General features: G+C 30.6%; 1 protein-coding gene across 1 annotated transcript; it reads left to right on the top strand.

Annotated features, from left to right (window-relative positions):
* The first annotated feature begins 17,317 nt into the window (after positions 1-17,317).
* On the top strand, positions 17,318-18,022 carry LOC148761691 (kinesin-like protein KIN-14R). The gene is made up of 3 exons (XM_088808687.1): positions 17,318-17,467; positions 17,547-17,723; positions 17,829-18,022. Exons 2-3 carry the CDS (start codon positions 17,612-17,614, stop codon positions 18,020-18,022), a joined length of 306 nt encoding a protein of 101 aa, XP_088664813.1. The 5' UTR covers positions 17,318-17,467; positions 17,547-17,611.
* Positions 18,023-18,265: the final 243 nt, after the last annotated feature.

The following is an 18,265-nucleotide window of genomic DNA, read 5'->3' as shown; positions in this document are numbered from 1 at the left end:
AAATTTCATCTTTTAAACTTCAATTTTTCACCACTTAAAATACCATAGTTATTCATACCAAAAATAAATAAATCCTATGATTTTGACAAGTTTTGGGTGGTGAAAATTATGGCTTTTACCCTGAGGTGACAAAATTATCGTTTTGCCCCTATGTTCCGAAAATTGTCAGAATTGAAATTTTTAACTTCCTATCATTAAATTTTACTCCAAATAGTTAATCTTGATAAAAAATTTCACTCCATGATCAAATTATTATCTTAGGTGGCAAAATGACGATTTTGGCCCTAAACATCAAAATTTTCAATTTTACCCCAAATGAACCCTCGAACTCTGAATAATCATTTTTAGTCATTCCTGGACTATAAAATATTAAATTTCATCCTACGATTACTATTTGAACTAGTACGAGGTTAAATCAACTCAAGTGTACCGTTAGGTACAATATCGAGTTTCGTCTATTCTTAGGTGCTTTCCTAACGTAATAACATGCTACTCAATGCATGTATGTCATGACATGTGTTTATATGGTCGGGTTTTATAGTCTGAGTCCACAATCATCCTCATGCTTTATAATCATAATTAAAAGCATAGAATAAATGTAAATTCGATATCACTTGGATCTTGTGTATCATTTGAGAAAAGCATCAATTAGCTTATTTAAAGCGATTGACTCAAATTATTTGGTATTACTTTATTTCTATTTAGTGTTTAAGAAATACTCATTTTCAAAACACTCAAAGTAAACCTTTTACTCTTTTTGTTTAAATAGAAATCCACCAAAATAAAACTTTCCATTTTAATTCTTTTCATAGTTAAAACTCCTTTTAATTTTGGAAACCTCTTTATTTTAGGTAAGCTTCCTAAAATATATCTAAGACAACATCTTAATTTCTAACATTTAGAACATCAATTAGTTTCCTAAATTGTATCTTGTTCAAGTTACTTCAATGGTGACTTAACAATTTTGAAAACTTATAGTCAAACCAAAATTTTAAGGAAAGTTCAAAGTTATTAAATAATTTTAGGAATTTCTTTTAAAGTAGGAAACTATTTCCTATGAATTTTGCAAATTAAAATGCTATCCTTAATTTTAGGAATTTCTTTTATAGTAGGAAATAATGTCATATTCTTTATGAATCACCCAAATTAAAAATTCTATTCTATTGTATTCTTAATTTCCTATTTTTTATGAATCACCCCAAATTAAAATATATAGCATTTAAATGCTCTTAAAAGTCCATAAATCAGGAATCAAACTCATGAACAAAGCTGCTGGAAATTTTTAGCAAGTGTGTTTACAATTAAACACAAAATTCATGGAGAATTAAGTCACCAAAATCGATCATAGCTGTCTAAAATTTTCTGCATTAAACCTTTGTTGTTTTGGAACTCGAAAACATTATTTTTATGAACCTTTTTCTTACTAAATCATATCTGACCGAAACAAGCAGTAATTTAATTTGATAAAAATAATTTTTAACAATTTAAAACTGTCCATAACACTTGCCTAATGTTAGCAAAAATAATTGGCACATTAGTCTACAAAACACCTCAAAACTATTCGGTGTTAATTTGGCTTTTTAAGCCTTTTATTCCATTCATTAATTCCTCAATTAAACATAATTTTAAACCTTCTAAAACATGTTTTTAATGAAATAATTACATGTTGTCCAAATTTGAATTAAAAAAAACATATTTTAAAGAAAGCCTTTAAAACCGAGACATATCAAATGAACACACAAATCAATCCTATTGATTATCACTAAGAATCAAGCATGCAAATTACATGAAAAAACATCAAACAAAGGCTTTGACACCACTGCTAGGATTCGACCTCATACTCAAACCTAAAAATAATAGAGAAATAAAAGTATAACGCAGCGAAAAAATAAAAATACATTTAATCAGAGAAATACCTAAAAATCCTTAGGATCAATATTTGTATTTTTCATGCAATTTTCATATTAATTGTGAATACTCATAGGTTCAAGTATTACATATCTTACTCTAGACATCATAATCAAGAGCCAATTAAATCTAAAAACATTTGTGATGAAGCAAGTAACCCGAAAAGAGAATATAACAGTTTGAAATCCTATAGTTGAAGTCTTTACTTCTGCACCTTTAGGGTTTGCCAAATCTTCAGCCACCTAAATGTTTGGCCTCTAATAGTAATCCTTCCACACAGTGATCAAATAAAATCTTCTAAAATGTAGGATTTTACTTGTACTAGCAAGTTTTATTTTTAAAACTAAAAGACCAATTCTTGCCGAATTTTATTTCTGTCAGACAAAAAAAACTATTTTTTTTTCTTATTTTTATGAAGCGGCTACGAAGTGGCTTAAGGCTTAAAGTTTTTAGTAGGCTAACATAACATATTTATATATCTAAACTAAGTTGTAACCCTAGATACAACATTTGTACTTTTATTCAATTAAGTCCTTGTGAGCTTAATTATTTTTTCCACTTTATTGTGGTCTATTGCAATTAAGTCAAACTTAATTGATTATTCTTATTTAATCTCAATCATGTCACTAATGTGTATGACCCGTTAGACTTATAAAATATTGGCAATAGATATAAATAATAATCAAATATCAATTTAATAATTGATTTATATTTGTAGATCATGAGCGATATCTAGCAACACATCATTACTACCTAAATGTTAGAAAGTCAATTAAAGAATTTGACAAAGCCCTTTAGTGATAAGCCTCTTAATGCAATATGGTCCTTTCATCCAATATTTCGAATATGTCATAAAGCATGGCTCAGTGTTTATATATGACATTCCATATTAGTTCTCATAATTCATGACTAACCTTATTAATTTAGGAAACTAACTTTCCTCAAATTCGTAATGCTTTGACTAAATACTTTATACAAGTTAATATAGAATTGAGAACAAGTGAGATACATCGCCTCATATCACTTGGGGTGATGAGTCCTCTATTGACCACTCATCTACCTTTGTATGCTTCATGGCATACCCAAAAACACCTTGTTTATGCGTCCAGTCACTTTCAGACCCCGTAAAGGTGACATCAAAGTACATCATTCTCTATACAAGATGACTTGGTGTCTCAAGTCCAAAGACTAGTTGCATAACTATCAAATGAGAACATATTCCATGAGTGAAATACCAAGTGGAGTTCTCATAGCAAGTCATATTCAGTGAACTTATTTTTTGACAAGCACTTACATGTTATCCTCAAGTATCCCATATATTTCAATCTATGAAATCGATTGCTTACTTCTTAAGTAAGGAGGCTTAACATGTACCAGTTTTTGAGCATTGTCAATGCCTTGTCTTAACAATATAATGATCAAGAACAATTTTAGGAACGTGACTTTAATGCATAGTGATCTCATAATTGTAACAACATTACAATTTTCTTGCAAGGCCTTTATGTTCCATGGGCATCATCCAATTTGTACTTAATAACTCTTTATTATTGCAGTAACATGAGGAAAAACCTTTATCATATATAATTATGCAATTAAGTATGCATTAAATAACAATATATATTCCTTGACCAATACAATTGACTCAAGGACATACCAACACACACAAGATGAAGCCATCAAGCAACAAAAATCTATCCAATACTAGCAACATGTCCGCTATGCAAAAGTGACCTTTTTTTTGTTCTTCGCCTACAGCCAGACACAAGAACAAGGGATGCGCAAAGAGTATGAAGGTCCTATAGATACAAACTATGAAGCAACAACTTAAAAGTGAGCAGGGTGCAAACAACATAGTAGTAGTCCTATAAGACAAATTTAAGCAAAAAATTCAGACAGCAAGAACCCGGTAACCCATTAGCTTAGATCCTTGCAACAAGTCACATTACCCTCATGTTTTAAAAACACGGTTACATAACAACTATACTATACATGTAACCTTCGTTAGCAGAAAATAGTCACCTAGTAAAAGGAAATAGAAATTTGCAAACAACAATCACATCAGACCAAGGATCAAATAGAAACAATTATTTTGTTGACTTAGGGGGGCTAAGGATGTTAAGAAAATTAGAAGCTCTATGGATTGCAGCCTTGGCCAGAACATCTGTTTCTTTGTTAGCTTCCTTTAAGACATGATCAATTTTCTAGCTTTTAACTCTAGCTTTTAGAATTTCAATGTGCAGCACCCATTTTCTCAACTGATAGCATTTGAGGAATCAGATTCGATGAGAAAATTATCACACACAATCTAGCTTGAAGCAGGAAAGACAAAATATGCTTCTGTAATGGTTAGGATTTCTACAATGTTTGAGTCCCTAATGCCAATGGATTTTGAAAAACTCCCCAAAGTATTCCTATTGTGGTCTCTAAGAAAGCCTCCAATTCCTACTTCACTTGGACATTTGGACGCAACCCCATCCACATTGAATTTGAGCCATCTTTTCTACGGCTGAATCTAATCCACTACTTTTCTGCTCTTATTCCCTTCTCTAGACAAACAAGAATTGAGGGGAGTTCTGAAAATGTTGGTGATAGCACCATTTTCCTTAGGGCAATTGGTCTTAGTCCACATGGCAACCTTAAGCTTTATAATATCAAAATGTTGGTTATGATCCCATGAATATCCCTTAAAGACCATGTTGTTATGAAAAAGCCATAGAGAACAATCAATAGCGAATAAGGACATAATCGAAACCTATTTCTCACCTACCCCAAGCTTGGCTACATTCCATGAGCAATAATGTTGTTATCTATATGCTGGTGACATTGTAATTTCAGGCGTTTGTACCTTGTCAGAATAGCTATTTGGCCGATTCTTTCATGCTCTAAGCAGTATATTAATGAAATCTACATTATTGGCTAAGCCAAAAACAAAAAAGTTTAAATACCTTAGGCGTATAAACATAATAAGTATTACTTCATCCATTTTCAATTAGTTTGACATTGAATGTTGAAGAATATGTTTATTGTAAACAATGACGTCCATTCTCAAAACTCCTATCCAATAAATAAATAAATAAATAAAAACAGCAAGTTGAGTGTCAACATGCCACAATGATGCCCATTCTCGGAACTCCTATTTAAAAAAAAAAATTAGCAAGCTGAGTGTCATCATGGCTCATAAGGAATGGCACCTCTAAAAGGGCATGTACATGTACATCATGAAATCTTAGTTATCTCTCTTTTTTTGCAATGAAATTTCTCTTTCAAAAAGGAAATGTTGGGTTTCTTGTAGTTGTCTCTCCACTTTGTGATGACCAAATCATAGTTAATAAATTGATGCGGATGGAAGAAGCTGATGTTCAATAATTTTGTAACGTTTTTCTTTTCTCCTTTTTGTTTGTCAAGTTCTATGTGTAGGGTGGTTGAGGGATAATCCGTTTAGGTTGGTTCAAAAACTATGATAGTTGAATTTGATTCCAAAGTGCCAATTTTTTGGATGTGCAATGAGAAGTTTAGACTCTGATGCAAATGGTATTTTTTTTTTTAATGAAATTGACAACTTGAGGAAAATTATTGGTGACATTGTTTTTCTGCATAACTATAGAGAAGCTAACGCTTTCATGGACTCTTTAGTTAAATGTGGTGTTGATGGAGATGAAATGTTTTATGTCCGCTGGTAACTATGAGTTGAGATGGTTTTTCAAGTGGTTTGTCACTTATTTGGACTTTGCTTTTTCTTTTTTTAAGGTGTTTTATCTGTATTCCTTTGATTGATTTTTGTTATGAAGATTTTAATACTGTTTTAGCTTTCGCTTTTCATAAATTTTCATTCTGACTGACCAAAAAAGTTAAATCTTATTGAAATCAAGTATTTCGCCAATAAGAGGTGATAACCTCTACAATTATAATCCAATATAAAAAACCAATGAACAAAATTAAATAGATTAACAAATTAATACCTTGTTGACCTAAACCCACATAAGATGGGACTCAAACCTAAATTTTAAAGTTTAAAGAGTTATTTGCTTAATTTTATGTGTAATTAATTTATACTAATATAGGATCTACCATAACAGAAATTTAAAATTAGAAAACATTTGATACTTAATACTTGATTTGATAACAGAATCAATATTAATAAGATTAACTGTCGGGATTCAATGTATTAGGATCTTCCTCTTCCTTGATCAATTAATTCTCCAATGGGTGAGAATCTTAACTCTATATATGTACAAGTTGATTGTCTAGATTTGTAAATCATACAAAAAAATTACAAAAATAAAAAATAAAACTTTTGATGTTCTTAGGATTTTTCAGTTAACATGTCATAACTCTTTTTTTTTTTTTTCATGTATAAGATCATAATATTAAAATTAATTTCATGTACAAGTGGAGTTAGACTATTGTCACATGTCTATTTTACATAACCTATATCATGTATAGGGACATGTATAAAGCTTTTAATCTCATTCATAAAATTTAAAAATTGTACAGATAGGTTATTTAATAATTTTAGGATAACGTATTATAGTTAGTTTAAGTTATTATAGTTAGTACTGTAATATATAAAAAAATTATGAATGTATATAATGTAAGTTATTTAATTGTGAATATAAATTTTTCATATAATTAATATGTAACCTTAACATAAAAGTTTAAAAAAAAAAACAATTATCTATTTCCATCCTATCTTTTAGTGGTGACTATTACAAGATTGAGATATATGAATGAATTTCAATGGTGTCTACTCAGTTATTGAATTTGAAATCCCACATTTTCTAAATGAAGGATGCCCCTTCCAATTGCATTGGAGCCACGTTAAACAAAGACTGATTCATGGACAAAAATAAAAAGATTAAGTCTTAGTCAAGATACCTGCTATAGCAATTTCCTACCCCCTTCTCTATCCCAACTTCTAAAGAGCACCATCGTGTTTCTTCACAGCCCCACAAATGGACTAAAACCAATACACACAGATTTATAAATTAACCTTTGAAAGACTTGATTAACTTATAGGAATACAAATTTTGATAGTTGTGACAATGGGGACATATATATGTCCATAGACCTTATCTGTTAAATGTCTTGGTCCAGATTTCTGCTAATGAATTGGGAGTTGGGACAGATCATGTCAATTGACCCCGATCCTTACGCTCTTTATATATTACAAAGGATGATTAAAGTTTCAACCCCAAACTAACACGCTAACTTGACTTGACTGGAGCTGAGGGAGAAAAATCTATGTATCCATAAGCCACAGAGTAAAGCCTTAAAAATTATTAATCATCTCCAACCCCAAAGTATAGAAAGTAAGTGATAGATCAACACTGTAGGAATATGCAACTCATTCTATAAGCTTAAGAATAAGCTTTCAAGAGACAACTTCATTGCCCTGTATTTCAGAAAAGCTTTAGGGTTTTTCTTTTTTTTCTGTTATTATTTTTCATATTGTGGATGAATGCATATCCGAACTTAACTCATTGAGTAGGGTGAAACAGACACCAATTATTAAGTTAGAAAAACTTTGGCTGACTTAAGAATCATTTAATCAAAATTCTCAACAAAATCTAGCCCAAGAAGCAAGTTAAAGTTTCAATCTTGTCAATCGTATTAAATAGGGCAACTGGTACAGCATATATAGTTTCCATATGATACTCGCATTCTTTTTTTTTTTTTTTTGAAAAGGTTTCTATAGAGGCATTTAATGGTTAAAAATCAAGCCCAGGTATTCCACATCTAATCTGGATGAAAAATATGGTTTGGCAGTACATGAGGATAACATACTTTAAGGCTGGCTTTAAAGTTCATCATACAGAGTTGACTGTTATTTCTTTGGTCTAATCTTATATTAAACTTGCAAACCAATATATATAAGAAGTGCAAAATTTGGACATTATTAGTGAACAGGGTCGTATGAAAAGCAAAGAAATTATTAGTGAAAGACATGAAGAGTAAGAGAAAGAATCTATCCTTTCTTATTCTATTTCACTACTGAATTTTTTTTTAATTCAAGATTTTTCTCATTGATATTTTTAAACTAAATTCAAAATGTTGTAGAAAAAAATTAAAATTTTTACTCCAATTCTCATTTTTTAAAGAATTTCCAAGACTAAGGCCTCAAGTCTAGTACTTCACAATAGGGAAACACGAGCCATTAATTCATCAATTTCTTATCATCAGGGTCATAGTTTTCATATGGAAAATTAGATTTTCAATTCTTTTCTAACAAAAATTCATAGTAGTTGAAAATTTTGAATAATTTATACTAGTATAATGAGAGTGACCAAGTTGAGGTCACGAATTAAGAAACATTGATTCAGTTGGCAAAATTTCATAAAATATATGTCAGACCCGGAACTCCTATCGAGCCCGTGACAACCGCTGCGAAGCCTCGACAGACATTCTTCCCCCGAATGCCCTTCGAGACCTCGCAAGGCTTTTGTACCAGTTTTTCCATTCCTCTCTCTCTTTTTTGTTTTAATAATAAAATAAAATAAAAATATTAATTAAAATAATGTCACGACCTGAAACTCCCATCGGGCCCGTGACAACCGCCGCGACGTCCCGATAAACACTCATTATCCCGAATGCCGATCGAAACCTCACAAGGCTTAGCATCAACTTCCGCATCTCCCTGGTGAGCGACAGTTATTAAATCTCGCATTTCAAGAAATCATAAGTTGTTTCCAACTCAAAACAATAAAATATTATTTTCTAGCTCATAGGGGCATTTTCATCATTTTTTTTTTGAAATTTTGAAATCCGTAAAAATGTAATATGTAAGTGGAAACACATATTTCATGATTTAAATTAAATTTTGAAGTCTAAAACATTCGTTTAAAGTAAAATTATAGCTATTTGAATATAATAAAAATATTAAATAAAATATTCTATTTTCTTAAAACACAATATTTTCAAAGTCTTTCTAAAATAACTTTTGTAGCGTAAGAGTAAAATAAATTTATTCATATAGTAATAAAGATAATTAAAGTATGAAATTTCGTTTACAGTGACACGTGGGCTCCCAACTAACCAATAAGGTGTAGAGCTACGAACCCTTACTTCCTATGATGCAACTCCGAGATTAATTCTCGTCTTAATCAACTATCAACAAACTGTCCTGAGCTTGAAAAATGGATAGGAAGAGGGGTGAGATTAAATAATCTCAGTGAGTAAACAATTACCATCAAAAGCATCTAAAGCCGAGTAGATGGAGACAATATAAAAACGTTATAATGTTTATGATGATGTCTATTTACTCACTGGGATTTTATAATCTCACCACCCCCTTTCCATCCATTTCAGGCTCAGAATAGACTGTAGATAGCTGACCTCATCGAGGACTATCGTTGGGTTTGCATTCTTCAAATTGTAGGTTTATAGTCCTCTCTACTTTTGTTTATTTGGAGGCCCACTTATTATTGTAAATTAAATTAAATACTTTGACTTACTGTATTACAGTATGTATGAATTTATTTAACTTTTACGCTACAAAAAAATTATTTACGTATAACTCCAAAAATATTGTTTTATAAGAAAATAGAATATTTTACTTAATATTTCTTTTATTTTTTTTATTATATCCAAATAATTGCAAATTCTTTTTAAATGAAGATTTTAGACTTTTAAACTCATTTTGATTATGAATTATATGTTTTATACTCGTATATTACATTTTAGTTGGTTTCAAAATTTTTAGAAAAAAATGACTAAAATACTCCTGTGAGACGAAAATTATTATTTTATTTGTTTTGAGTTGGAAATAGCTTAAAATCTTCTAGAACATGATTTTCGGCAACAGTTACTCACAAGGGAGATGAGATACTGATATTAAGCCTTGCGGGGTCTCGGTTGGCATTCCGGAAAATGAGTGTCTATCGGGATACCGCGGCGGTTGTCACGGGCTCGAGGGGAGTACCGGGTCGTGACATATTCTTCATTGGCCGAATTTTCTAGGGAGGATATTTGTGGCTGAAATTGATGATATTTGATGATATTTTGGTGATATTTGATGTTTGGTGAGGCTAGAAATTAAATGAAAAATTTTGGTGTGAAAATCCAAATTTTTGCTCAATGTATAGACATGTGTGATTATTGACCCGAGACTGATAAATTGAATCTCATTCATAGTCACTGAGGTAATTTAGGTATAATTGGAGTGTAGAAAGTGAGAAGAATTGATTTGGAGTTAAATTGGAGATTTTAGCCGATTAGATTGAGTATAGTGTGACTTAGGTCGAATATCACATTTAAGCGATTAATCGGACATTTCACATTCCATATCATGCATTAGTAGTCTAAATTAGTTTAAATTCAATTTAGTACCAATGAAGTAAATTTTTCGATTTTGTACTGTGTCAAGGTGGTGAGTCCTCCGATAAAGGCAAGGGAATTGCACCCGAGGACCAGTAATTTGAGTACTTTGAAAATCCCCACTCTAGACATTGTGAGTAACCTTATCATCATTTTAATTATCTAAAGTATGTTTTTATTTGGTTTTGGTGAAATTTTATGAAAATGAGTTAAATAGCTAATTTTAGGTTTTATAAACAAAAATGAGTTTAAATGAAAATATTTAATAAATTGTCTTAAAAGGAAATAATGATTTTGAAAATAGAGTAATTGGAGACCACTGATATGTTGTAAGTTTGAGATTGAATTGATGGCTTACGTTATTGTGTTGGCATGACTGGCTGGGCTGTGTTTTATGAATGGTATGAATTGTTTTATTTTATCCTTGCAGGTTGGGTAGTAATATATTAGCCCTGTCATGCTGTCAAAATTTTATTATATGGTGGGTTTAACCTGCTACAGGGGGCGGATTTTCTGTGGACCAGCCTGTTAGAGGGGCACGAAATCCCGATATATTTTACCTCAATTGGAGAGGCGAGTAGGGTAACTCTCGAGGTATAACTTTTAGAGTTCACTTCACGCCAAACCACCACATGAGGGGGAACTCAGCCAACGCTAAGGAACCGTTATGTTTTTAAAATAAAAACATGATTTATGCATACATAACTTTTTAATAGCTTTGGCAGACTCAGTTGGGATAGCCATCGGTCAAGGTATCCCTGATAACTGAGTATGATAATGATTTTGGCATCAGCCAAGTTTTAAGATACTCATAAGTCATGTTAATGTTTTTAAATGAAATGAATATTTATGTTATGAAAAACATATTTGGATGAAAATGTTTTAATAGTCTCATTTTACTCGACTTTAGATATTTTGAGTGATGTTTGTTTACTCACTGAGATTTTATAATCTCACCATCCTCTTTTCCATCCATCACAGGATCAGAATAGATTATAGATAATTGATATCGTCGACGACTACGGTTGGACGTGCCACATCCAAAAACTGTAGGTTCATTTTTTTTGATACTTTTGGTTATTCGTGGGCCCACGTGTCACTGTAAATTTGATTTTATACTTTGGGTTACCCGTACTACTGTATGTAGGAATTTATTTCGCGTTTACGCTGAAAAAAAATTATTTACGCAGTGTTCTAAAAATATTATTTTACAATAAAATAGAATATTTTGTTTAATATTTTTATTTTATTCTAACAGTTATAATTTCACTTTAACGAATATTTTAGATGTCTAAATTTATTTTTGATTATGAATTATGTGGTTTGTACTCACTTACTACATCTTTAGCTGATCTCGAAATTTTCAGTGAAAAATGACCCAAATACCCCTGTGAGATGAAAATTTTTATTTTAATTGTTTTAAGTTGAAAATAGTTTAAAATCTTTTAAAACATGATAATTGGCAACGGTTGCTCACAGGGGAGGTGCGAAAACTGATATTAAAGCCTTGCGAGGTTCCGATTGGTTTTTCGGGCAATGAATGGAATGTCTATCGGGACGTTGCGGCGGTTGTCACGGGCTCGATAGGAGTTCCGAGTCATGACACCCTATATAACTTACAGGGACGTGTAAAAACCTTTTAATCTTATTCATAAAATTTAAAAATTTCATAAATAATTTGTATTATAATTCTCATATATCATATTATTATATTAAATGTACAATTAAAAATTATATGTAATTAACAATTTAAGTTTGGCTAATAGTTAAAGAACAGTGTTTGAATCCTTCTTCTCATAATTGTACTTCTTTATTTTGAACCAAAAATAAATTGCTTTAAATTTCAATCCTGTCTACTCAGTTATTGAACTTGGAATGCCACATTTTGTAAATGGAGTCACGTTAAACAAAGACAGATTCATGGACCCAAATGAAAGATAAAGTCTTAGTCAAGATTCCTGTTATAATAGTGGGACAGTAATGTCACTTAAACTTGAATAGAGATCTTCTATAGCAATTTCCTATCCCCTTCTCTATCCCAACTTGTAAATAGCACCATCATGTTTCTTCTTATTAATAATGGTGTTAGGACTTATTTGGTTTCAACATAACAACCAAAAAGGAAATCTATTCTTTCTTATTCTATTAATTTCACTACTGAAACTTTTTTCTTAATTCAAGATTTTTGCCTTCTCTTCAACCATAAAAGGAAAAAAAAACAAAGTTTTTTTCTTTTTAATTCTCTGGAAAAGATAAAAAGAAAAATGAGAAGTCCTCAATTGCTCTAGGATTAATGCTCTGCTCATTAAACCCCAAGGTTGTAGGAAAGATGGCAGAAAGTCTACTTTCATTTCTCTGAATAATTCTTGGTGGCTTTCCTCTTTCTCCTTTCAATTCTAATTTTTGAAAGAGACAGAATGTTATCATGCTCGTGACTCTCAACTAGTCTTCTATTCTTTGAGTAATTGATCTACCAAATTTTATTCTTAGACTAACTAGTAAACAAAAAGTTCCTACATTATCAATTAATTATAGCACTACCAATAATAGGGGAAAGAGATATTGAAAGGACAGAGTAGTGACTATAATTCTAAGAATAATAGTTTTTATTTCTTCTATTTTTTTTAATTTGATAATTTTAGGGGTTTGGGTGGAAAATGTAAATCCATTGTTAGTTTTAATGCTTTTCTTTTTGAATAAATTATTTCAATGTCAAAAGTGTTGTATTAGTCCTCTCCTCTGCATTTTTTTTATGAAGAAGGGAGACACATAATACATGGACTTCATCCAAGACCACAAAACATCAAAAAAGGAAAATCAAACTGCCCAGAACGGACTGCACTGTTCTGCCGGTGATGGTGGAGCTAAGAGATTGGTAGTAATAGTAAAGAAGAATGGAACTGCCATGATGAGACGACCTGATTGCTAGGGATTTGGTGAGAAGATAAAATAATGATTAAGGACATTAAGTTAAAATTAGATATATTGAAAAATATTATAATATTTGACATTTAAAATTCTAAAAAAATCAATGAAAATAATTACAAATTATTCAGATATTAAAATAATGGCAACAAATACATATTAATTATAATCATAACATAAATACACGTATTTAGAAGAAACAAATTATATACCTTTTGATATATTACAATAAATAGTTATAAATAATAAAAAGAAAGAATATTTAATCATAAAAAAGAAACGGTTTTGAGCGTTTTTTGAAATTGGCTTCTCTCCTATTTCCGTTATACATGTTTGAGTCCCTTTATTTTGATTTTAATGAATTTAATCATTATACTTGTATCAGATGTCAATTTAATAATAATGATTATCAATGCTAAAATTTTGTCTTTGATTTATATGACCTAACATTTTGATGATAACACTACACAACGAGATGATAACTCTCATTTCTCTCAACAATCCTTTCAAGCTTTTCCACGTTCTTCTTTCAACTCAGATTTTTAAAAGAGGTAAAATGTGATCCTTTATTATTAATTAATTATAGCACTACCCATAATAGATGAAAGAGAGAGTACTGATTCTAAAAATATTAGTTTTTATTTCTTTTATTTTTTTAATTTGATAATTAGTTTTTATCAATAATCTATTCTTCATTATAAATAAATCATGATTTTCAAAAAAACAAAATTATTCGTTGATAGCAATAATATTGCTAACTTCAACATGCAATTCTCTAAATAAATTTCATATTAGTTTGTTATATTTTTACGATATTTCATTTTCATTTGCAGTAATTCTATTTTTTTTATTTATAATCTTTTAAAATTTTAAATAATTTATACTATTATAACAAGAGTGATCAAATTGATGTCATGAATTAAGAGACATCGACTTAGTCTATAAAATTTCATAAAATATATATAATGATAAAGTAAATAAATAAAAATATATATGTTGTTTTCGCTTTTCTTACTAATGAGATCATAAGTTATATATCTGAATTAATTTAATCCTTTAAATTTTTAAAAAAATTCAAATGCATAGTTACAAAAAATTTTGCTTCCATCCTAATAGTAGGTGTGAGAATACTCAATCTTGTGGATAACAAGGGCATGAGTCAAGTCTTGGTGGCATGATTGCGGGCATTAATTATTCTTATTTTTTAAACCTTATATGTTAGAAGGGCCACTAACTTAAATTGGGTAGGCGATGGAGGGTCCAAAATAATTACAAAGAGAAAGCACCATGCCCCCCTTGGTCACGTTGGAAGCAAAAAGAGAAACGTGTTTCCCAAGTCAACAAAGGATTTTCTACTTATATGAGGTATGCAAGCAGAATATAATCACCATATTCAGTTTGAAGCTGAAAAAAGTTGTAGTTGGTGTGATTGGCATTCCAAGTCTCTCATGGCCTTAGCCACCACCTAAGACTCCGCCGGTGAGAAGCAGTAGTGATGGTGGAGCTAAGAGATTGGCAGTCATAGTTCAGAAGAATGGAACTGCAATGGTGAGGCGATGTGTTTGGTAAAACACTGCTAAAGATGTGCTGAGACGATAAAATAGTGATTAAGGACATTAAATTAAAATTAGATATATTGAAAAATATTATAATATATTTGACATTTGAAATTCTAAAAAATCAATGAAAATAATTACAAATTAGTCAGATATTAAAATAATGGTAATAAATACATATTAATTATAATTATAATATAAATACGCATATTTATAAATGATAAATTACACTTTTTGATGTATTACAATATGTCAACACTACAGGAATTTATGCTACTCATTCTATAAGCTTAAGAATACGCTTTCATGATGATAACATACTGCAAGGCTGGCTTTAAAGTTCATCATACAGAGTTGCCTGTTATTTCTTTCGTCTAATCTAATATTAAACTTATAAACCTATGTAAGAAGCACAAAGGGCAAGTGTGTAGCAAAGCTTACAGATGATAACCTAAATTGTCTCTTATGCATTTCCAGCTATCCAGTTGCCAAAATGAAACTTATATTTCCAGCAAACTACATAAAGTTCTGCTTTGAAAAGGGTCCTCAGAAACGCAAAGAAATTATTATTGAAAGTCATAAAGAGTAAGAGAACTCCAAAGTTTGGACCGCCAATCTCTAGATTTCCATGTTCCAACCATCATTATTATTATCATAATAGAGATCTTCTATGGCAATTTCCTACCCCCTTCTCTATCCCAACTTCTAGAGAGCACAATGTTTCTTCTCATTAATTATGGTGTTAGGACTTATTTGGTTTCAACGTAACACCCAAGAAGAGAGTCTATTCTTTCTTATTTTATTTCACTATTGAAAATTTTTTTTCTTAATTCAAGATTTTTCTAATTGGTATATTTCAAATAAATTCAAAATGTTGCAGTTAAAAAACTTAAAATTTTTATATTAGAAATGAAAACCAAACATCATGAAAGGTCATAGATGCTAATGATGCAAATTACTCCAATTCTTTTTTTTTTTTTTTAAATTTCCAAGACTAAGGCGTCAAGTACTTCACAATAGGGAAACGCACAGTAGTAGCATCGAGCCATTAATTCATCAATTTCTTACCATCAGGGTCATAGTTTTCATCTGGAAAATTGGAGTTTCAATTGTTTTCTAACATAAATTCACAATAGTTGAAAATTTTGAATAATTTATACTACTATAAGGAGAGTGATCAAATTAGAGTCACAAATTTAAGAGACATCGATTCAATTAGTAAAATTTCATAAAATATACATAATGATCAAGTTGTTCTCAAATCTACATATATAGTGTGAAAGAGTGTGGATTTGGAAAATTTGCCTTTCCTTCATTCTAATAACAATTAATCATTGCAACCATAGTTGTTGAATGAAGAGTCCCCTTTTATATTTATTCTCCTTTTAAAGGAAAAGATTGTATGAAAGATGGCAGAAGGCCTACCCTCATTTCACCGAACAATCGTTCCAACCTTGTCCTACAATCCACAACAACTAATCCTAGTCGTTGAATGAAGAATCCCCTTTTAGCCACTTCATTTATTCGTTTTCCTTTTGTTTTAATTTTAAGGAAAATAAAAATATATAATGATATAATTAATATACATACATATATATATATATATATATATATATATATATATATAAGCATGTTGTTTTTGCTTTTCTTACGAATTAGATTGCAAATTGTATATCCAAATTATTTTTATCCTTTAAATTTTTTTAAAATTCAAATGTACAGTTACAAAAACAAATTTACATCCAGGGACAGCTAAATAACCTCAAAAGCCAAAAATTAAATATTCAAACAAAAGCTTTTTTATTAAAATTAAGAAAATGAGTCTTTTCTATTAAAGTTAAAGAAGAAAGACCAACTGAGGAAAGAATCCATAAATGGATATTATAAATTGGAAAAAATAAATGATTTTATATATAGGAAAACAAACTGTTGAAGATCATTAAATATATAGTATTGTTAGTTGATAAAGAATATAAGAAATAGTTGAGAATTAATAACATTGTAGACATGGAAAAGTGATAAAAAATTGTGATATATTAGACACATAATGAGGGAAGTGAAAGAATATGTCATCCTATTTATTATCTGTGAGAGAATGTTACACCTGGCAATTCTTCTCATACCAAACAAATATATTAACAAATATTAAATTTTTCTTGCAGGTAATTGTTTGGGAATTCTTCATTCAATGATTATGATTTTAATTGTTGTGGATTGTAAGAAAAGCTAAAAAGGAATGTCCAGTGAAATGAGAGTAGACCTTCCACCTTATGCTGTTATTTCCATTTATATCCTTTGCAATTGAGGGACAAGTGAAAGAAAAGAGCAGATGGTTCTCATCATTGAGGGACATGACCAGAAAATTGAAGGTATAAAATTGCAACGGAATGATGCATCTATAATTAATACAAAGCTAGAACTTTAATTTCAAAATTTTAAGAGGTTCCAATTTGCAGATAATGAAAATGGAACACATCAAGCTATCAGAGGAGGTATCCATGTATAAGAATTGCTTCAAGGATATCAATGAAATTGGCTCTTCAATTCTGTCTAGACGTAAGTTAGCATCTAGCCTACACAACTAATCATAATTTATAGTTTTTAATCACCTCATGAATCCATTTTCTTTAGTCTCTTTTATAATCCCATTACCATATTTCCAAAAGTAAACCAGCAAGCAGATTTGCATGAAGATCTCAAGATTAAATTTCTCAGAGGGGCCAAAGAAAGGAAAGAACTCTACAACAAGGTTCTAGAATTGAAAGGTTAGCCACATTCGATATTCCATATTAAAATCTGAAATAGGTTGAAAATTTTGAGACTCAAAATTTTCATTTGTTGCAGGAAACATAAGAGTCTTTTGCCGGTGTAGGCCTCTAAATTCTGAAGAAATAGCAGCAGGAGCTTCAATGGCTGTTGATTTTGAATCCGCGAAAGATGGTGAACTCACTGTACTATCAAATGGTGCTCCTAGGCAAACCTTTAAGTTTGATGCTGTTTTTGGCCCTCAAGCAGACCAAGGTAATGCCATTTCTTGTAGCTGTTTTGGGCTCACTGCAAAATTTTTCTAATGCTCCTTTCAGTGAATATTTTTAATAATTTACTTCTGTTGCTTGATTCGTTTAGCTGATGTTTTCCAAGACACAGCTCCATTCGCTACCTCAGTTCTAGATGGCTACAATGTCTGCATTTTTGCTTATGGACAGACGGGGACAGGAAAAACTTTTACAATGGAGGGTACAAAAGAAGCCCGTGGAGTAAATTTTAGGACTCTCGGGGAATTGTTTCGCATAATTAATGAGCGGCAGAAGTTACATTGATATGGGATATCAGTCAGTGTCTTAGAAGTATACAATGAACAGATAAGAGATTTACTGGTTTTAGGCTCTCAGCAAGGCGCGGTGCCAAAAAGGTGGGGTAATTTTGTTTTAGCCTTTTTTCTTCGACATTTTTGTCTTTTCGAGAATGGTTATGCCAACTTTTGTTACATGAGTTTCATACATCATTTTGTTGCTTTTTTCCATCCTGATGAGGGATTAACTGTGCCAAATAGTATTAGTACT

The sequence above is a fragment of the Theobroma cacao genome, chromosome 7, assembly GCF_053813885.1.
Source record: "Theobroma cacao isolate CCN51 chromosome 7, ASM5381388v1, whole genome shotgun sequence".
Lineage (NCBI taxonomy): Eukaryota > Viridiplantae > Streptophyta > Magnoliopsida > Malvales > Malvaceae > Theobroma > Theobroma cacao.
This window is presented reverse-complemented; position numbering and strand designations above follow the sequence as displayed.